The sequence below is a fragment of the Temnothorax americanus genome, unplaced genomic scaffold (assembly GCF_048541705.1).
Source record: "Temnothorax americanus isolate GAGA-0224 unplaced genomic scaffold, ASM4854170v1 Scaffold40, whole genome shotgun sequence".
NCBI lineage: Eukaryota > Metazoa > Arthropoda > Insecta > Hymenoptera > Formicidae > Temnothorax > Temnothorax americanus.
This window is the reverse complement of record NW_027509548.1, coordinates 262,133-281,679: the sequence shown is the minus strand read 5'-3', so window position 1 is coordinate 281,679 and position 19,547 is coordinate 262,133. Positions and strand designations below refer to the sequence as shown.

Sequence of the window (19,547 nt, the reverse complement as noted above, 5' to 3'; positions counted from 1 at the left end):
TTTTTTTACCTTTTTTTAAAAAAAGGTATTCTCAACGCGATATAGCCGTACGGCCGCGTGCAACTCTATATAGAATTGGGGATTAAATCAATGTACCGTGGGGGCCGATATGAAGTCAACCGAACGTATGTAATGCGCTTCTAAACGCCGGCAGAGAAGCGCAGATCCGATAGATTCGAAAATTCGCGTTTGGCCGATTGCTCGAGGCGTGATGTACGCTTTCTATCTCGGAACGACGCAACAATGTCGATCGCGATTGTTTAACGCGATAAATCGCGCCGGCCGCCGCGGTTTTGGGAACGGCCGCAAGCGCACGACCGGGCCGGACCGGACGTTAAATATTTATCGCAGCGAGAGAGAGCGCGAGAAAGAGAGGGATGTAATCCGCGATGCGAGACGCCGATAAAAAATGATAGGCCGATTCGCAGGGGAGGCATCGCCGGTAATCACCGTAGAAAATCACATGAATTTGTAAGCGAACGGCGTGAGTCGCGCCGCAACTCGAGATTGAACCGCAACCGGCGGTTTCTACGCACCACTGTGATTTACATGCATATTAGGCGACATTGTGCCGCGTGCACGTCGCGAATTTATAAGTGTAAACGTGCGTGCGCACGTGTGCGTGCGTGCATGCGTGCGTGCACGCGCGAGAGCCCCGAGCGCTCGCGCGCTATGCACGACGGTGAAATTACTTTGCGCCGTGTGGGACGTGTTGGTCAATTCGATGAATATACGTTATAAAATTTTATTATGCTGTGTAACGCCGCGTGTAATGCGTTCCATTATCGATTAATGGCCCCGATAATAGCCGGAGGGTAATACACTTTGTTTACTTTTGCACGTCGCATTTATTCGAAATCCGATTTGCTAATAGCAATAAATTCTTAATTCCCGTGCACCAAATATTTCGCGCATTTGCGTACATATCAATTATATTTTTACATACTTATGTTATGTTTATTTTTTGTACGTTTATTATCATGTTTTTATCACAATAAAATGAAATTTTCTATAAATTTTCTATATCAGGAAAGAGAATTTTATTTCATCCATAGACTGAGGTAAAATGAAATATTTTTTCCCGGATATGTTAAAATTTTTATCTACGAAGTAAAAGAGAATTACACGTCAGAAAAGTTAGGGTAACTCGAGGGAATATGCCATACTTAAGAAAAATATGATTTTTTTCCTGTTTCTCTTTCTTTTTGAGGTATCTTTGCATACTGGTCTTCTTTTTCCTTATTCTTTTATCTGTTATTTATATATGGTTTTAGTAAAATATTTTGATTGGTTACTATTAAAAAGAAAGAAATACAAAAGTTGAAAAGTGGCATATTACCCACCCATGTGTAGTATGGGATAATATGCCACATATACACACACAAACATGTACCTATATAAGTAATTTAACTTTAGAAGTTATTTTATTCAAAAAACAGTACATTATCTGCGAGTAATTTTGTTGACTTTCTAATATTTTATTTTTGGATCTTATTAAGATAATTGCATCTATTAGTGAAATAAATTTTACGATGACTTTAAAAATCTCGGATTTAATATATTGTTTTCAAAAGATAATTATTATGGAAGTTCGAGATATAGAACTCTAATATCGCAATCGGTACAACGTTCCGTATGACTGTATGCAGTTATTGCACGAAAGGGACAAATTTACTCTCACGAGAAGGTTAAGGAGGGCGAGCAATAATTACCGTGTCACGTCGAGCCCGATTTGAATCAGGGCTTTCGCAGAGCGGGAGGCTTAGTGGTTTGCCTTTGGGGTACATCATGTCTATATTTTATCGTGCACGCGAGAGAGAGCCGTGCAATGCCTTTGATGTTCAGCAAGACTCTTAGCGCGATGGATGACGGAAAGAAGAGTCGAGGGTGAGTGGCAAGAGTAAGCGCGAGAGAGAGGGAGAGAGAAAGATCGAGGGAGCGAGCGTAAGAGGAGGCATTATAGAAACGAGTGCTGCGAGTGGCACGCCGCGCCGTGCCTTCTAATGTCTCTTTTTTTCTATCACTTAGAACTCGGGAAAATTTTCTTCGCCTTTGAGCGGACCCCGCTTTCGCGCTCGTACTACGTTGCTCTTCTCTCTTCCGCATCTTCATCCTTTCTCCGTCTCGGTTTTCTTTCCGCCTGGATCACCGTCAAACTTTATTCCCTTTGATCTATCTAATTCGCGAAATTGTTATTCTGTCACGGACCAGCTTCCAGTCACTTGTCGCTGCCAAAACCAAGCACGTCGAAATTTTTCACGATGGCCTAGATCGCGTCGCGTTTGCCATTTCATAAATAAACGGCATCTTTTAAGATTGCAAACATATCATTTAAAATCTCAATTTCTTGAATAAATGGCGATTAACGAACTAAATTAATTGAAGAAAATAAATTTGTGCATCTATTCGTAAGTTCTGTTACTTTCGTAGAAAGAGAGAAAATTATTTGCATTGTTGAATTATATTATTGTGATGTAATCCAACTTGATTACTCATTATTGTGATAATCAAATTAGTGTTAATAATTTCAATTTTAATATAACACTATAAATATTATATACATATATCTTTCATTATGTTCTTGATTTGTTATATTTTTATCAAACTTTAGACTTTCAGAAATTTAGAGAAAAAAATCACAATCGGTTTTCCTTGATAAACAACTGATTATTTGGGTCGCCGGTAATCAGTGTGTTTTGCAAACTGTGATTGTTACCACGGATTGTTGAGAAAAGGATTGTAATCAGTGGATAGCGGATTAAATGGTGGAACGGAGAAGAAGAAAGCTGAACGAGCGAAGCAGCGCCTATTAATTCGTTTAATTGTGCTGACGAATCAAACGGCTAAAAACTCGAACCTCCGAGCACCCTCTTTTCCTTCGAGCTCCTTCTATCTGCTTCTTTCTCTACCTGACCGCCAGTTTCTCCTTCCTTGTTCTCTTCTGCAAATTATCGTAATTCCTCTGGCTCGGTTAACGGGAGAAGTTGGCGCGAGCATGTAGGAGCAGGAAAAGGCCAATGGTGCGGAGCTCGTGAAATAAGAGAGAGAGAGAGAGAGAGAGAGAGGGTGAGAGAAAGTGAGATAGAGGAAAGGGCGAGAGAAGGGATTGGGAAAATCGAGGGTTAGCAGCCCTTTGCTCAAGTGGTAAGACCAGCTCCGGACGCTGCACTAGAGTGTAGAGCACTTCAACACTCCGAAGTCGAAGAGGCGTTCATTAAACGATAACTCACACTCGGAGAATTGTCTTGTTAAATTGTCGATCTAACGACAATCAGAGCACAACATTCATGGATTGCGCGAAGGAAGTGCCATCGTGACCTGCAGCAAGTAAATTTAGTGCGCAAATAGTCTAGTGGGAACAATAATGGCTAGTGCTTTCAGCTCACCAAAAAAAAGATATATGTATATGCAGATATATATTCTATTATCAATGAGACGATATGATAACGCCATTATATTATATTCAACAAATACGTCTAATAATAATTATCAAATGCTGATCTACACTTTGTATCATTGCTATTACTGCTTATGTTATAGCGGAATTTTAAGCAGAGATAAGAAATTTATTAAAAAAATTTGATAAAACGTTTAAATTAATAGTTTAATTTTACTAGGATTTTATGTATTTGTTAGTTCAATAGATAGATATACCTTTTTTTTTTAATGTCATTTAACACGAATTTGCTTTCGCAATTTGTCAGGTAAACTCGAAATAGATCCGAATTTTATGAAGCACACGTACAGTATCGATATTTTCAAACCCTTTAAATGGCGGTATTACGGGTATCAGTCATTATTTGCCGCAGCGCGAACTTACTCAACGTGTACAAACGGAAAATAAAAAAAACCGTTTCGGAAAATGTTTGAACTAAGGTAAACGGCCCAGTTATAGGCACCTTTATAGCAGCGGCCCTGATTTTCTATTATTTACGAACGCGATATATTGTTAAACCCCAAACAAACTATTTTAACACGTGCATTAAAGCTTTCTGAGTAAGATTCACCTATATTTTTAGTTAAATCATTCAGTTCTAATAAATAAATAATTATTTTTATAATGCTCGTTACTGCCGGCGTTTTTGGCACTATCGAAGTGCTCTGCCGCACTTTATGGCACCAACGGGCCCAATTTTCGGCACTTCGAGACGTCACAGTTACTTAAATTGTCCTGCGTATAATTTTAGCTGTAATAATCAATGTTTAATTACTAATTAGCTCTCTTGTAGGTATTATATTTTGTCAACCTCTATGCAAAAACTACATATAATATAAGATATATGAGATAAATTAGCTACCTTCGAAGAGTCCAAAGTCTCCATCACTTTTTTCTCTATCTGTGCTTACTCTGTTACAACAGATTTTTTATATATTACATTAAAATACAAAAAATAAGACAGGTGAAAATAAAACACAGAAAACAAACTTTATCTGTAGCGTAAAGTGTCAAAATGTGTTGAATAATTAATAAATTTCAAACAAATTTCATAAAAATTCATTAGAATTATTTTTTTCATAAAAAATGTTTTTTATCATAAATTTTCGAGTTACAAGTATCAATAAATCTACCTCAATTTCTAGAATAATAAAGCAAAATTGATGATGCAACATATTACAAACTCTGTGCCAAAAAGTGAAACATAACCTTCATTACGTGACGCACTTCTTGGCATCGGGAATTTAAGGGAAAAACTAACATACAGATAAACTATTACTTATCTAATCGATAATGTGATTCGTGCTGAACATGTTCATATAACCATTATGACGTTTTAATACTTACATAATACTAAAAATCAGCAGTTTGACGTTCGCTACCACTAAGGTGTGTCACCTAGGAATGCCCTTCGGGAGCCACTGAAACGCGCGAGTCGCCCCATTCACTGTCGGTAATTTAAGTACGAAACATTAAAAAAAAAAGTGTTTATGCAATAATCAACAGTAAAAAACGCTCTTTAATTTGCTTGTAATTTTTTTAATATTTGACGAAAACTTTATTTATTACAAATATAAATGTACCGTCGGTGCCGGAAACTAGGACAGTGCCTGTAACTGGGCCGTTTATCTTATGTCCCCTTAATATGTAACAATGGTAAATCGTAAATATCAGCGCGCACCACACCATGGTGAAATCCGATTACGCGCATTAAAAAATCATCGATCGAATTGTGTTTCTCGCGCAAAGCGAATTCAGTTTCGGAATGCGTGTTTGATTTCTGTGCTTCCGTGCTTCCGTTTGAGCTGCAATTATACGCATACGCGGAATATTACGCGACGCACATGCACGGGCACTTCCTATCGACCGCTCTGGATGACGTTTTCAATGCAATTGCAGCCGCAACAGCTGTCCATCAAGATTCGCTTGCGCTCTTAATTAGTATTTATAATCGTGCATCGATATTGACGTGTCGAAACGGCGATCATCTGTCACATAATGTGGCGTGCTGAATTACACGGTCACACAATTTCATTATTTTCAATTGGATTAGCCAATGTCAAAATAATATCATTATTTTTATATTGGAACAATCAATGACGCTTTATAATTTATAGGTTAGAAATATTTCCCGCACTATCTATATATTTAAGTTATAAAATAGTTTGTTATAAATCTGACATTATTCATATCTTTTAACAATTAATAATTAAAACTTTCTTAATTTAAAGTCTAAATAAAACATTACTAAAATAAAAATAAGAAATATCTTTAAAATATTTACGGCATAATATAATGAGCAACAATTTGAGACAAATGACGACGATGAGTTCTAAAAATAACTTAATAAAGAATGCAATAATGTGTCATTGGGTGTGCAATCATTAACTCAATCAAAATCCACTCATCTATACGACTGCACGCGATCGAAATTTAAGAATAATAATTCGCAGATATATTTAGAATGCAGACATCGCATCTGATATCTCCGCGAAGCAGATTAGATATACATATAGGTAGTTATATGTTTCGTCCTCCGTAATACGCACTTCATATGCCGATCGAGCATCAGTCCTATTACTATGTACCGCATACTGTGCCATCCAACGCAATGACATACGTGCAACGTGTATAAGTTCCTCTAAGAATTGCGTCAGAACTCTCGGCTGCGGCGCGCGCTCTTAGGAGATCTGAAACTAATATAGACGGCATCACAGGATTCTACAGACACCACCTAATAGAGTTCGTGATCTACATAAAGGATGGCTCGGGTATCGAGGATTAACTTTTACTCATTAATATGTACCGTGTGAAAGCGTCGCCCGGAATGACACGCGAATGGTGCGCGCTACGTCAACGTTGATCCCGGGTAAAATTTGTCCGCGGGAGAAGACGCCCGCTCGTGCGCTGTCCGCTAATTTAGCCGAGAGGCGTTCCGGCGTTTGCGAGCGAGTGCCGTTAATAATGTCACGTCGTTAACTGTCGCGCTGCGTCTCGGAAATAGAACTTTGCGACTGCGAAATACCACCGTGTATTGCGGGGGCGCGCGGACAACGTTAAATTAAACGACTGTGAAAGCATTACGTCATCAGCTGGAGACGTTAATTTGTTTAACGCTATTTTTTTCGAGTAAACCTCATCTAATTACGGACGTTTCTCTCGCGTCTACTTCATTTAACTTACAGATGTTGAATTAAGAAGAATGGCGATTTTCTATATCAGAATTGAGGCATTTGCAATTGCGAAGGCACTTAACATTGAAAGTTAAAAAGTTAAAAATACTTTACTAAAGGTAATATTTTTCCCGTTGGATTAAATATTGCAAGGACTTTTCAAGATGGCCGAACGACCGAATGCAAAAATAATAACGCACTGCATATAACAAGGTGAAAGAAGCGTTTATTTCAATCGTGCACAATGCTCACTCTCATCGAGATCCTTTTTAAGAAGTTTAAAAAAATTTATCCTTTATCTTATTTGTAATATTTATTTTATAATATTTTCACTTTTATGCCTCAAAAACAGTTTTATTAAACTATTGTCGAATTTATCTAGGAAATAACCAAATTCGAGAATAATCGGAGTTGACCACGAGAGAGTTTATTTGTATTTATGATACAATTAATTTTGGGAGGACTCACAAAAGAATTACCACACTATATAAACTAAATTGAGAAATAATATTCTGTTATTTATTTGAAATTTTAACATTTAATGCTCAGTGCAAAAAATAACAAGCTATAATACTTTGTCTATTATAATTGTTTGTAATTGAAGTTTATTGATGTAATAGAGTGAGATAGTTGTTGTTCTTTATAATTTCCGAAATTTTACATAGTCTAAAAAAACTTTTTATTGCGTGATTTCGATAATGCTTCGGGAAGGAGACCAAAGTCTCCCGTTTGTCTTCCGTTCAGCACAAACGTTGAAATCACAATGAAGAGAGATATAGGTAATGAAAATGCTCGAAACAAAAAGAAAATTGTTCCGTAACGCCGTAAAGATTTACAGGAAGAAAAGAGAAGGACGGTGAGGAAGCGGAGTAAAAAACAAAGGGATGAGAACGGACTTCCTTTTATACACCAGGGGTATAGCCATTGACTCAGCTGTGCTTTCACGTCCGTCGCCGTAATGAAACGAGACCCCTAATGTCATTTGGTCCGGCTTTCTCTCGACATCCGGGCGGTTCTCCAAGACGGTCGCAGCCGCGGGCCGCAGGTGGGGTGAAGGGGGGATAGGGTGAGAAGAGGGCGGATACGCGCGCGCGGAGGAACGTAGAAGTAGAGAAAAAGAGCCGCCACTTTTCGAATTAACCGGCCGGCTCACCTTAGCTTAAAACACATCGTCCGTGAGAGCGCGGGACGTGGGACGTCGAGGTGGTCGACGGCTGCGGGCCGTCCGGATCCTCGGCGGGTTAAGAGCGTCGAACGAGCGAGGGAAACAACTCGAGTGAGTATAGGCGAGGTTTGCCGGCGGTAGTCGCGACCGCAAAGCCTCGGGTCGGAGCGTCACAAACCTAACCTAGGTGGAGAGGACACGTATGGAGGTCTACTTCGACCTCGTCAAGTCTCTACCTTTCGTCGACTTACTGACCGCGTGTCATCGACTTTTTCGCTCGATTCATTATCTCTCTCGTCTCCCTCTCCCTCTCCCTCTCCCTCTCCCTCCCTCTCTCTCTCTCTCTCTCTCTCTCTCTCTCTCTCTCTCTCTCTCTTTCTCTTTAATATAGGTATAGTCGAGCGATGATAAAATTAATTTTTTCGAATAAGGAAATAAAGGGACAAGTAAATGAGTAACTTATAATAACGAACTATGCATGGCTAAAGGTGGAATTTAATATGAATAAAAAGAGAAATAAATATAAAGAATTTAACATCGATAATTTTGTAATATTAGAAGACAGGGTAGAACATTTATGTGATAGGATAGAAATAGTAGGAAATGTGAGTACCTATGCGAAAGAAACAAGTGAAAATAACGGACTATGCATGGCTTAAAGTAGGTTTTAATATGAATAAAAAGAGAGATAAATATAAAAAAGTTAATTGTACCTCATGTAGAGGATTTAATTTAAGGAAAAACGTAGGTTAAGAGAATTTATTGTACCTCATGTAGAGGACTTAATTTTAGGAAAAACCGAGTTATGTAAATAGCCGAGAAGGCTAATAAAGCTCAATCAATCAATCAATCAATCAATCTCTCTCTCTCTCTCTCTCTCTCTCTCTCTCTCTCTCTCTCTCTCTCTCTCTCTCTCTCTCTCTCTCTCTCTCTCTCTCTCTCCCTCTCTCCCTCTCTTTTTCTTTTTCTCTTTCTCTCTCTCGCGAGAGGTGATATAGGTATGCAGCCGTTGTCTATCTTCCGCAGTGCGAAATTCCGCTAAAACTCGTTTCCCTAGGCGCAAGCTTTTTTGCGGTGCCCGCAATCGGCTTTCACCGACGGTTCCCTCTCTTACTGATACTGATGCGCCAGTCCCCGTTCGGCTATCCCGGATTTTTACGGGAATTAAAGCAGGGACGGATATTTTCCGGATAATACAAATCACGCTGCGAGATCGCGCACGGAAACTAAACGAAGCTCGTATATATTAAATCATTTTTCTAACAAAATAATATAAGTTTTTAATAAAAACTTATTAATTAGATATTTCGTGATCGCATTAGATGACTTTAATGTTTACTTATAAGTTATTACTGCTATGAATAAAATCTTTGATCTGGTTACTCAACGTTATTCTTGCCGATGCGTTTTTATCTTATGATTGCCAGCATTGCGATTGCGTTTTTATGCAATACGATAAGTCATATTATACATATGTATGCGCATTTGTTCATGTGATATCCATAAAGATGTGGAAGACGCGTAATAGTAAAATATCCACGAAAAAGGCTTTCGCGTTTATTCTCGAACAGCAGTCATCTTCACAGTTTATATATGTATACATATATATATATATATATATATATATATATATATATATAGATACTGTAAATTCGATCGGGGAACAATGCCATGTTTTTCTACTCCCCTAAGTAATCCAGATAACAAAGTTCCTCTCAATCTGGCCTATCATCGCACCAATATCCGCCGGTTACGTCTCGCAGTCTTGTCCCGATAACTTCGGTGCCCCTTCGTAGTTGATCCGATTATGATACTGGCCGCTGTGAAAGGGTTATATTGCGGAATAAGCGAGCGCGGTTAGACTTTCTTGTACAGAGCTAGTTTACGCTGTATGCGGCGTTGTATGCAATCGCTCTCCGAAGTTAATTAACGAAGAAACTTTTCTCGTCAATTCTTTTTTATTTTTTTGCCCCGTAGCATTGTTATACCCTCAACAATTTTTCATTGAACAATTACACTCGTTCTTAAACGAATCATACACTGCTTTCTAATTTTACATGTATGTAGATTTCTGACAAACTTATACCCTAACTGACAGATAGTAATTCTATTTCATAATGCTATTAAATTGAAGTTTAATGCAAAAGATAAATAATGTAAAGTCTCTCTTTGTTTAAAAAAAACACGGTATCAGGAAAATCAAGGTTGTGTAGCGTATCGGATGTGCGAGCGGAGATGTTCTTCTTCTAAGAAAAAATTATCTTTTTCAAAAAAAAATTTGTTGATTTAATAAGACCGGAAGATTGTATGTTGCCAAGCAGATGATTTGATTGGCTTAACAAAATATTTGTACAAAATATTTTGTTCTTTTGTTCTTTTTGACTATTTTGTTTGTTGACTATATTGATTTATTCTTTTTAACTAAATATTTTATACTAACAATTATACATAATATAACATTAACTAAATATTTCTTTGAATAAATTTACTATTTTTAAAAACGTTAATGTTCTTGGTTCAACAAAATTATTTTATTGAGTTAACAAAATTGATCATTAACTTGAAAAAAATGATTTTGTATGATACTATTTTCATCAGAATTCAATTATTTCATTTTGTTCAAATAATAGACGTGTATTTAATTCAATAATATAAATAATTGAATCAATAAATTAAAAAATCAACAAAATTGTTTTGTTGATTTAATAAAACCGAAAGATTGTATGTTGTCAAGCAAAATTGTTTTGTTGATTCAACAAAATTTTTCCCTCAGTGTAGGTTTAGACCCGCCCGCGTTTCTTCGGGAGTTACCACTGGTAATTTCGAGTCGCCGCGCGATCCGAAATGACATCGCCGTGTCGTGAAACAGCCGCGTTTAAGCTACAACCACCGGGCTAATGTGGCAGATACCTCCCACAGAGCGAAATTAAGGTAAATCGTGTGCGAGCCCTCGCCGCCATACGACACTGTTCCACCGGGAAAATCGATATGCAAATCTACGCGCAAATCCTAGTAATCTCGCTCACCCGTCCTGCAGCCCTTGCAACGGCGGCTCAACGGGTGGATGGCGTACACCCGTCGACACCCTCGTCCCCCTTCGCACTTCTTATATCCACCCAATTTCTTTCTCTCTGCTCCTTCCTCTCTTCCTCTCTCCCTCTCGGTTCTCATATAGTTTCTCTCTATCATTCTATCTGCGACGCTCATTTCAGCAGCGAGAACACGTTCTTTCCCACTCGGTGTGCTTCCGTTGCGCGGTAAGGCTGCGACAGGGAACTGACGGGGGTAGATGGGTGAGAGGTTATAAAACGGGGTTAGCCCGGGTTTGAAGGATCGTGCTCGTCGGCCACCTTTGACGACAGGGCTTTATCGAGGTGAAAAAGGTTGCTCGACATCGACCTCCCGCCGCCATGAAGTGAGCAACCATCCCGCAAGCCCGCCCCAGCACCACCCTCCTGCTTTTTCCTTCCTGCTCCCCTGTCATCGAGGTGTTTTTGCGAATGTCTTCGCGTAGGTTTTTTTCCACGCAGCTAGATGGGGAAAACGATCCGAGTGCTCTCACACGCGACGACGAATTATTATATATATAATATATATATATATATATATATATATATATATATATATATATTGCGCGGTTTACTATCATACTTCTTATATGTAAGCCTCGTAATTTTGAGCTGGATATCGATGCCAATAAAATTTTTTATGTCGCTTGGCTCCCTAATGGATGACGCTAACATCGAACAAGTATGCCGTTTTGCACTATTTTCGATGTAATTACGATGTAACATCAACGAATCTGTTCTATTAATAAGCACTTGATTCATTAACTGCAATTGAGCTATATTTCTTCCTATATTAAATCGAAGCAAAAAAGTATAGCCGGGTTTGTATGGAAAATCTGCCCCCGCGGCTTTTTTGATTTGCACTTGGGGGATCGATTTGACATTAAATAAAAATAATTCAGCTAAACTTTTAGCTCTTTATCTCAAACGATTTTCGAGATTAAAAAAAAAACCACTTTTTTCGATTTTATTTTTTTTTTTAATAGTAAAATTTAAAATTCAAAATTAATGAATGGTTCATTCATTAAAGTTAGCGCTAGCTTAACTGGTACTCGCTAACGCCATCTACTGGGACTTTCAGAACCTATTTTTTACTCTATACTCTCTATAGTAATCGAACAACCTCTATAGAGTAAAAAATAGGTTCTGAAAGTTCCAGTAGATGGCGTTAGCGAGTACCAGTTTGTAGCGATTCCTCCCGAAGGAGGTTATTATTGGTCGAGGTCGAGATGGCCGGGAAGGTCCGCGTATTCAATTATGACTCGTATATGTATGTAAGACAGTTATGTATTTACACTATGTACAACTTAAAATAATTATTACACTGTCGAGTAGAGAACTTGATGTCTGGGTTAGATCACGGATCTCGCGTAACAAAGTATTAAACGAATATCGTAGAAAACTATGTGAATGTCCGTTACTGACGAGACACGAGGTACGAGTGTCCGTTTCGACCGTTAAGGCTTATCTACATAAGACGCAGAACCCAAGTCGCAAGACACACGCACAGTCTACATGTCAATTGTCAATCGATTGATTGCAATCTAACAAAGAGGTTAGATTGACATGTAGACTGTGTGTGTGCTTGCGACTCGCATTCTGCGTCTTATGTAGATAGGCCTTTATAGATTATAGATGCGCACGCTTCTGTCTGCGGTGCTGGCGTGGGAAAATCTTAAGGCGGCTCTCCATCGTTCTGTATCGTGACCAATGAGGTGTGAGAATCGCTATAAGTTAAGCTAGCGCTAACTTTAATGAAGTTCTGAAGACAATAAGAAATCAAAATAAGAGATACCAACATTAAAAAAAATTTTTAACGTCAATTCAAAAATTTTTAATGTCTTTTATTTTTTTAAGTAATGCATTTCTTAATTTTTTAAATATTTTTGTAAGTTGTTTTTTCAGTTGAAAAATTTTTTTCTATATATTTCTCTAGCAGTATAAGAGTTTTAATGTGTTCAAACGCAAGATTTAAAAAAAAAATTAGTTTTTATTTTTTTTCATAATGTTCCACCACTTCAAAAAAAATGAAAAAATTCCTGAGTGTAAAGGAGTATAGAAGACATTTTCTGACAAAGTTTGGCGGTGGACACTTTTAAATAACACGGTAAAAAAAATGAATAGTTTTATTTCTGTTCTTAAAAATCGGCTTTCCACCTGAGATTTATAATGAAAGTATTTTTTCATCTCTTTTACTCCTAAGAATTAGAAAAAAAATCACCATTTATTAATTTTGAATTTTACTATTGAAAAAAAAATAAAATCGAAAAAAGTGGTTTTTTTTAAATCTCGAAAATCGTTTGAGATAAAGAGCTAAAAGTTTAGCTGAATTATTTTTATTTAATGTCAAATCGATCCCCCAAGTGCAAATCGGAAAAGCCGCGGGGGCAGATTTTCCATACAAACCCGGCTATACTCTTTTGTGGAATTGTGATTATATTATAAAGCAAATTAATTAGTGAACTTAACGGATATATCCCATATTATTTTTAGATTAAAATAAAATCTTTTTTCCAATGTATGTCAACACAACATATATCTAGATTTATTTAATTTCAATTCTGCTGGTGAATACTTAATTACTGAAATATATAGGTTCGTTCCATGCTAAAGTTGAGCGCAAAATAAGAAAAGATTTTTGGTTAGAGCCATATCCCTTTTGGACGAATAACGTTTTGTTTTCTGCACTGGTTTATTTATGTGAGACGAGAGAAAAGAAAATGTACGTCTCGGGTAGCTTGTATTTGTAGGAGGTCAGCGCGAAAGGAAGGAAGACAATCAATCTTGATCCCAATTATCGCGTCGCTCAGCGACTGTAATTGAGTCGGTCTCGAGCCTCCGACCGCCTTCATCCACGGCGTTTCTTTTGTAATGCCGGAAGACTGAAACAATGAAGGCAAAGAAGTTTCCCCGTTGCGCTCGTACGAGTCGACTGGAAGCATTTTTTGGCTTTACCACACCTGCTCGTTTCGCGCCGATGAGTTATCAAGAAAACGAACTGCTGAAGATTATTTACTGTCTCTATATCAATTGGACTTTTTTTCCACATCTTCTAACCTTCTCAACCTCATATTCTTCCCATTATATAACAAAAAAATGGTATTTGTAGCTTAATTGGAATTATATGATACAAGTACAGTATGCTACAAGTTGTATAAACATTATAAATTTATATGAGCGAATATTACTGCAATAGCTTAATATCAAGCTTTAGAATAACACAAAAAGTATACTTTTCATAATTTTTATTTAACAATAACAATTTTAATTTAAATATTCTTGCACAAAATATGCGATAATTGAATTAACATATAATGCTGATAATCAGTTTGTTCATATGTTTATTAGCCTTATAAATTAGCTTCAAGAAGACCGTTCAGAAATCGAAATATTTTTCTATACAAATCTTGATTGATTGAAAAAATAATGACGTCGGGAAATATAGTTAAGCTATGTTTGTCTAAGATAGTATAAGATTAGTCTTGAAAGCAGGATTTTGTGGCTACGTGACTCAGAAGTTATTGCGTTGTCTTAGGACGTAATAAGATTAATACCTTCTCCGAATCGGCAACGTGAAAATAAAGCTTTTTTTGTATGCTGCCTTATGTTTGACTATTCATTCAAGCGGATAAGCATGAAATCGAATATTGGGAATTATCTCAGGTTTATACTCTGTGTATAGGTATCAGGTTCATACTCGTTTATATTTTTAGAACCAGAGGAATGCCTTCTCCAATATTCTCTACGCGTTGTGAACTTTTAAGCAGCGCACGAGCACTAACGTCGTAAATTGTATTTGTTTGTCTGAAATATCAAATTTTTACTCTCGTTTCTATACTTTTATAGCAGTTTTACCTAAGGCACCAGTGCTTATCATGGATTATCCGACACACATTATCAGATAATACATTTTTGGTGCTCACTATTGAAATGCTTATTATAAAAAAGAAATAATTTTGCTTAATAAGTGTTAATAAATGCAGTTGCAATTTTTATTGTGATTAGGTATATATTTTGTGATCTATTTAAATTTTTATTTAACTGCATATATTAAAATGTAAAATAAGGGTGATATAATTACATTCAGATGTCAATGTGCGTAATTTAATATTATAATTAAATGTGAATATATGTATATGTTTAAAATTTAAAGAACAGTTATTGCTTGGAATTTGATAGTAAATATTATACGTAACATCTTTCTTGTGAATTGATTTTTAATATAGGTAAAATTTATTAGTGAGAAACGCAATTATGTTTGCTAATCCTGATTTTTAAAGAAAATTTTTATTTGGAATAATATAGATCAGCATTAAAATGAAATTTGTGTAAGGCCAAAAGAATTTGGTCATTAAAAGATTCGTGAGATATTACATCATTATGTATAAAATTTACGAGGCTATCCGTTTCCGCGGAGATCCTTTAAATATCATTAAAGTTTCATTAAAATTAGAGGGGAGCGTTTCACACAGCACCCTAGAGAATGCTGTTTCTTATCAGTAGCCCCTTTAAATCAACTTTAATAGTGCCCTTACTAGTTGGCACCATCTAGAATATAGAGCTTAAGCATCCCGAAACTATATTTATGTGCATTATTACGATATTTGATAAATAAAATATTGATTATTATTATTATTATTTATATCAGGACAATTATATACAATTAAATGTATGTATATATGTATATTAAAAAACTATTTTTTTCTGAGCTTTTCTCGAAATGCTAAACTTTTTAAAATATTGTGTATCAATTTGTTCGGTCCGAACATTCCATTTATTTCTTTTTACCTTTTTCGGATTTTTTGAATTATATTTTTAACGTATCTTTAATGCTAAGTTTTTACAAAAAAATAAAGATTTTTATCTAGCTAGCTTAAATGATTATTTTGTGGTTAGTTAATTATATTAAAAATCAAAGCACGCCGATAGACACATCGAAAACAACTGTTCGTGAAAGGAAACAAATATTATCAACGTCAAAGCCGCCGATACAGATGTCGGCACGCGTTGTATACGTCATGTAGCTTGTGCAAGAGCAAACGCTCGAATCTTGTCTCGTGCAATTAGTCGAGCTTAAACCGCCCCATGTCAACGAGAGGTCGGCTCCCGGGGAGCGCGACGACGGCGACGCGGAGAACGGAGAACGGCGCGGCAGCGGTGACGATGGCGAAGACGATGAAGAGGGCGGAGCATTTCCTCTCAATGGGTCGAAACTTTCTCGTGGCGGGTACCTACACATTATTCCTCGAAACTCTCGAATGCTTAATTAGGCGATATTTGAGCGTTCGTCCCGCCGACGCTATACCACCAACACGACTCACCGCTTCCCCCTTGGCCGCCCAAACTGTCGCCAACCCCTCTGTCTCTGACGGAGTTTACGCTCGCAAGGCACTATTACCAAAAGCCACTGGATTTCCGTAAGAAAGCACAGGCGGCTGGCGGTGGCCACCACTCGATCCTATATAAACGTCCTATATAGACGTCTTACCTGAACTAATATTGTTAAGGTTTAATTAGTACCACCGCGACACCAGGCGCGACCTCTCTCTTCGTCCCGTCTACCCTTCCTTCCTTCATTTCCCGCGGGCTTCCGTTTCTCCGCCACGAGTCTCTTTCCGAGACCCGGCTCAGCATTCTCGACGGCATGCTCCTTCCACTTTCTCGCCTCTTCGTGTCACTTCCGTATTCCAGCCTTGCACCCTCAACTTACCTCATAAACCGTGTTACAGTTCGTCTCAACACCCAAATTATGAGAAGGAGAGGCCGGGTGAGGAGGAGAGAAAGAGAGATAAGTAAAGTAAACGAAAATTCGATATGAAGAGTGGACGATAGGTTTTCAAATATTAGTCACATTATGAGCCATTTATACGCGTTTGTGTTTCTCTTTTAGCTAAATTATAGGTGAAAACTTGTATTATGCGTAATTTCACTAAAGATAACGTTGCATCCGTTATATATGTAGATATAAGAGTATTATGAATCATGTGGCGTCGCGAAATTATCTGCGTTATTATATATAATAATATGGTATCATTGGTACGAATATCAGATATCTCATCAATTATTATGTTCGCAATGACATTGAATATCGAGGATTATATTTTGCAACCCTACATCCAATTTCATTATTAATACATTTATAGTCGATATCGCTTTCAATATTAATTGTTGGGGTAACACTGGAATGATTTTGTGTCGTTTGATGGAAGTGAACTAGGAAGAAATTCAGCAAACAACATGGTGTTTAAAATTACTCCTTTATTACTCCTAATTTGATTTATCAACCAATATCAATTAAGGAAGTAATATTTGCACATTTGTGTTTACTTTATTGCTGTCCAAATTAATTTTAGTACGATATCAGCCATTACAATAATCTTATTAGAAATTAGTGAATTGAATATATGAGATTCATTTTCATCACTCATTTTCATTTTTCGAGCTATTTACTAAGAAGAATTTTCTCTAGTAGTATAGCTATGTTCTCTGTGTGTACGATTACAACAATTAATGTTTATTTATTGCAATAGTATTATATATTATCACAAAACGATAGTAGCTTTAACACGTTCTGCATTTCTGTTTCAGGGCCGGTGTAACCGAGAGAAGCCACCTTGCAAGTATTTCCATCCCCCACAGCATCTGAAGGACCAACTCTTGATAAACGGGCGCAACCACTTAGCGTTGAAAAACGCGCTGATGCAGCAAATTCAGCAGGGCCTCACGCCGGGTCAGCCTCTCGTGCCCGGACAGGTACCCACAGTGGTATGTCCAACAAATTAACACGATCGTTGCACCATTTCTTCTGCTATCCACACATTCACACACTTTCTTTTACCACGACCGTATAATATCTGGATTTTGTCTGTGTTTAGTCGAGGGTTATTACTAGATTATATCTTTTTTGATAAGCAACGCTGCGTAGATTATCGACGGCGTAGTGTATTTAAGCTTTATTTTCATATTTACTGTCGTTACCAAGAAATTTGAAGCTATAGATGCTATGAACGTAGTAGCTATGTTTGTGTGTATATGCGTACGCAATCTCGTATATTACTTTAAATTAAAAACATTTTACAAGCTTTTTTCGGTAAGGCTCGAGTCATATATGTAAGCGTAGCACTTCGCCGTCCATATTTACCTGCGTTCCTTCTTGCGGATATTGCACCGACAGACAAAGTTTTTAAGAATTAAAGTTTAGCACGTCGCATGTTCTTGGTCAGTGTCATCCTTACTTCCTAGAGTAAAACCTGACTTATCCACATATTTTGATAGACAGTCAATTTGCAGAATTGAATCTCTCTGATACGATAGGTAATTCTTATTCTTATTACTTTATATTACGGCCTCTTTTGAAATTATGATGACACTCGTGATTTTTATTTTTATTATTATTTTTACATCACGAATTTTTTAATTATTTTTGAATTACAAGTATTGATAATTCGAGATATATTTAAATATACTTTTGATTCAAGAACTCTTCCGTAAATAATTTCTATAAAAAGACACGAAACGTAAGTTAAGAGTCCTTGGTGTATAGACATGTTAAATTCTCATCGCGAACATTTTTCGTACTGTATTTATCATTCAACGGGAGAGGCTCGTTAATTACGAGAAAAGCACAAACGCGGAACTTCCAAACGATAGGGTTTGAGCGCGGGAAAGTTTCGTCGTATCGTTGACACGACGTTCGGGTAATTTTGATCGACCCGAATAAATCTTCGACGATCGAGGAAACTTCTCCGCGTTTTTTTGTTTTTCTGAATCTTCCTGTTCCCGCGTGAGTTTGTACGTACACTCTACCGGCAGGAATGCCTGGACATAATACATATACATATACATGTACATATATGTCATATACATATCAAAATGTCCAGGCATTCCTGCCGGTCAGTGTACACGCGCGAGATTATCACGATTTTGTTTTTAATTAAAGGAATAATAAACTCTCGTTATTAACGTTTGCCCTCCTTGTTCTCTTTTTTTTTTACTCATGATATACATTCATATTCGTTGCTACGTGACATCGAATCCTATACTATGACTGCCTGTCTGTCCCCTATGTTTGCCGCTGTGGCTCACGTGGTTGTGGTTGATTGTTGGTGTGTTCTCCAATTACGTCATTGGTGAACAGGAGGCCCCGGCACCTCCGGCACCACACCATCACCTTCAACAGCAAATCCAGCAGCAACTTCTCGCTACTCACGCCTTTATGGTAACTCTTGGTTTTGGTTGGCTTCCACTAATTTTTAGTTAATTTTAATGCCACGCTGGCTAAAAGTGGATGTAAAGATGCTCGTCGCATTTACCCATGACTCCAATTTATAATTGGAAGAGACAGTAAATATGTACTTATTTTCAGTTTGCAACATTTTCATGCGAAATGAATTACTTTCATAAGTTTACATCCACTATAGTCATTCAAGCGATGCGCCTGTAATTAGTAAGCGTTCGTACGACAGCTTAAATTTTTATTTTAAAAGCGCGCCGCATAGTAAGTCAATAACTTAATTGCATGCATTTACAAGATGTTTTGTTTGTTTATTGAGGAAAGAAAATTTGTTTGTATATGTTTTCGAAAAGTTTTCCTGTAGAAGAGAAGAGCATGAAGTATTACGGCTAATTAAAAAATTTTCGCGTTCTTTGGCTCTGAAAACTGAATATTTCTTCTTTCTCTTGAAAATATTTCATATTTTACGTTT

The 19,547-nt window shown here is 37.1% G+C and overlaps 1 protein-coding gene across 16 annotated transcripts in view; it reads left to right on the top strand.

Moving 5' to 3' along the window:
• The window catches only part of LOC143902809 (protein muscleblind), a 435,206-nt gene that overhangs the window by 366,847 nt on the left and 48,812 nt on the right, over positions 1-19,547 (top strand). For 12 of the 16 annotated variants that reach the window (XR_013258480.1, XR_013258484.1, XR_013258482.1 and 9 more), the window contains 2 exons: positions 17,431-17,607; positions 18,980-19,060. Coding sequence is in view for 6 of the 16 variants with exons in the window: in XM_077415980.1 (XP_077272106.1) it covers positions 17,431-17,607; positions 18,980-19,060 (258 nt within the window). In the remaining 10 variants the exon portion in view is untranslated. The remainder of the gene's footprint in view (positions 1-17,430; positions 17,608-18,979; positions 19,061-19,547) is intronic. The other 4 variants (XR_013258481.1, XR_013258489.1, XR_013258488.1 and 1 more) reach the window with 1 other exon arrangement.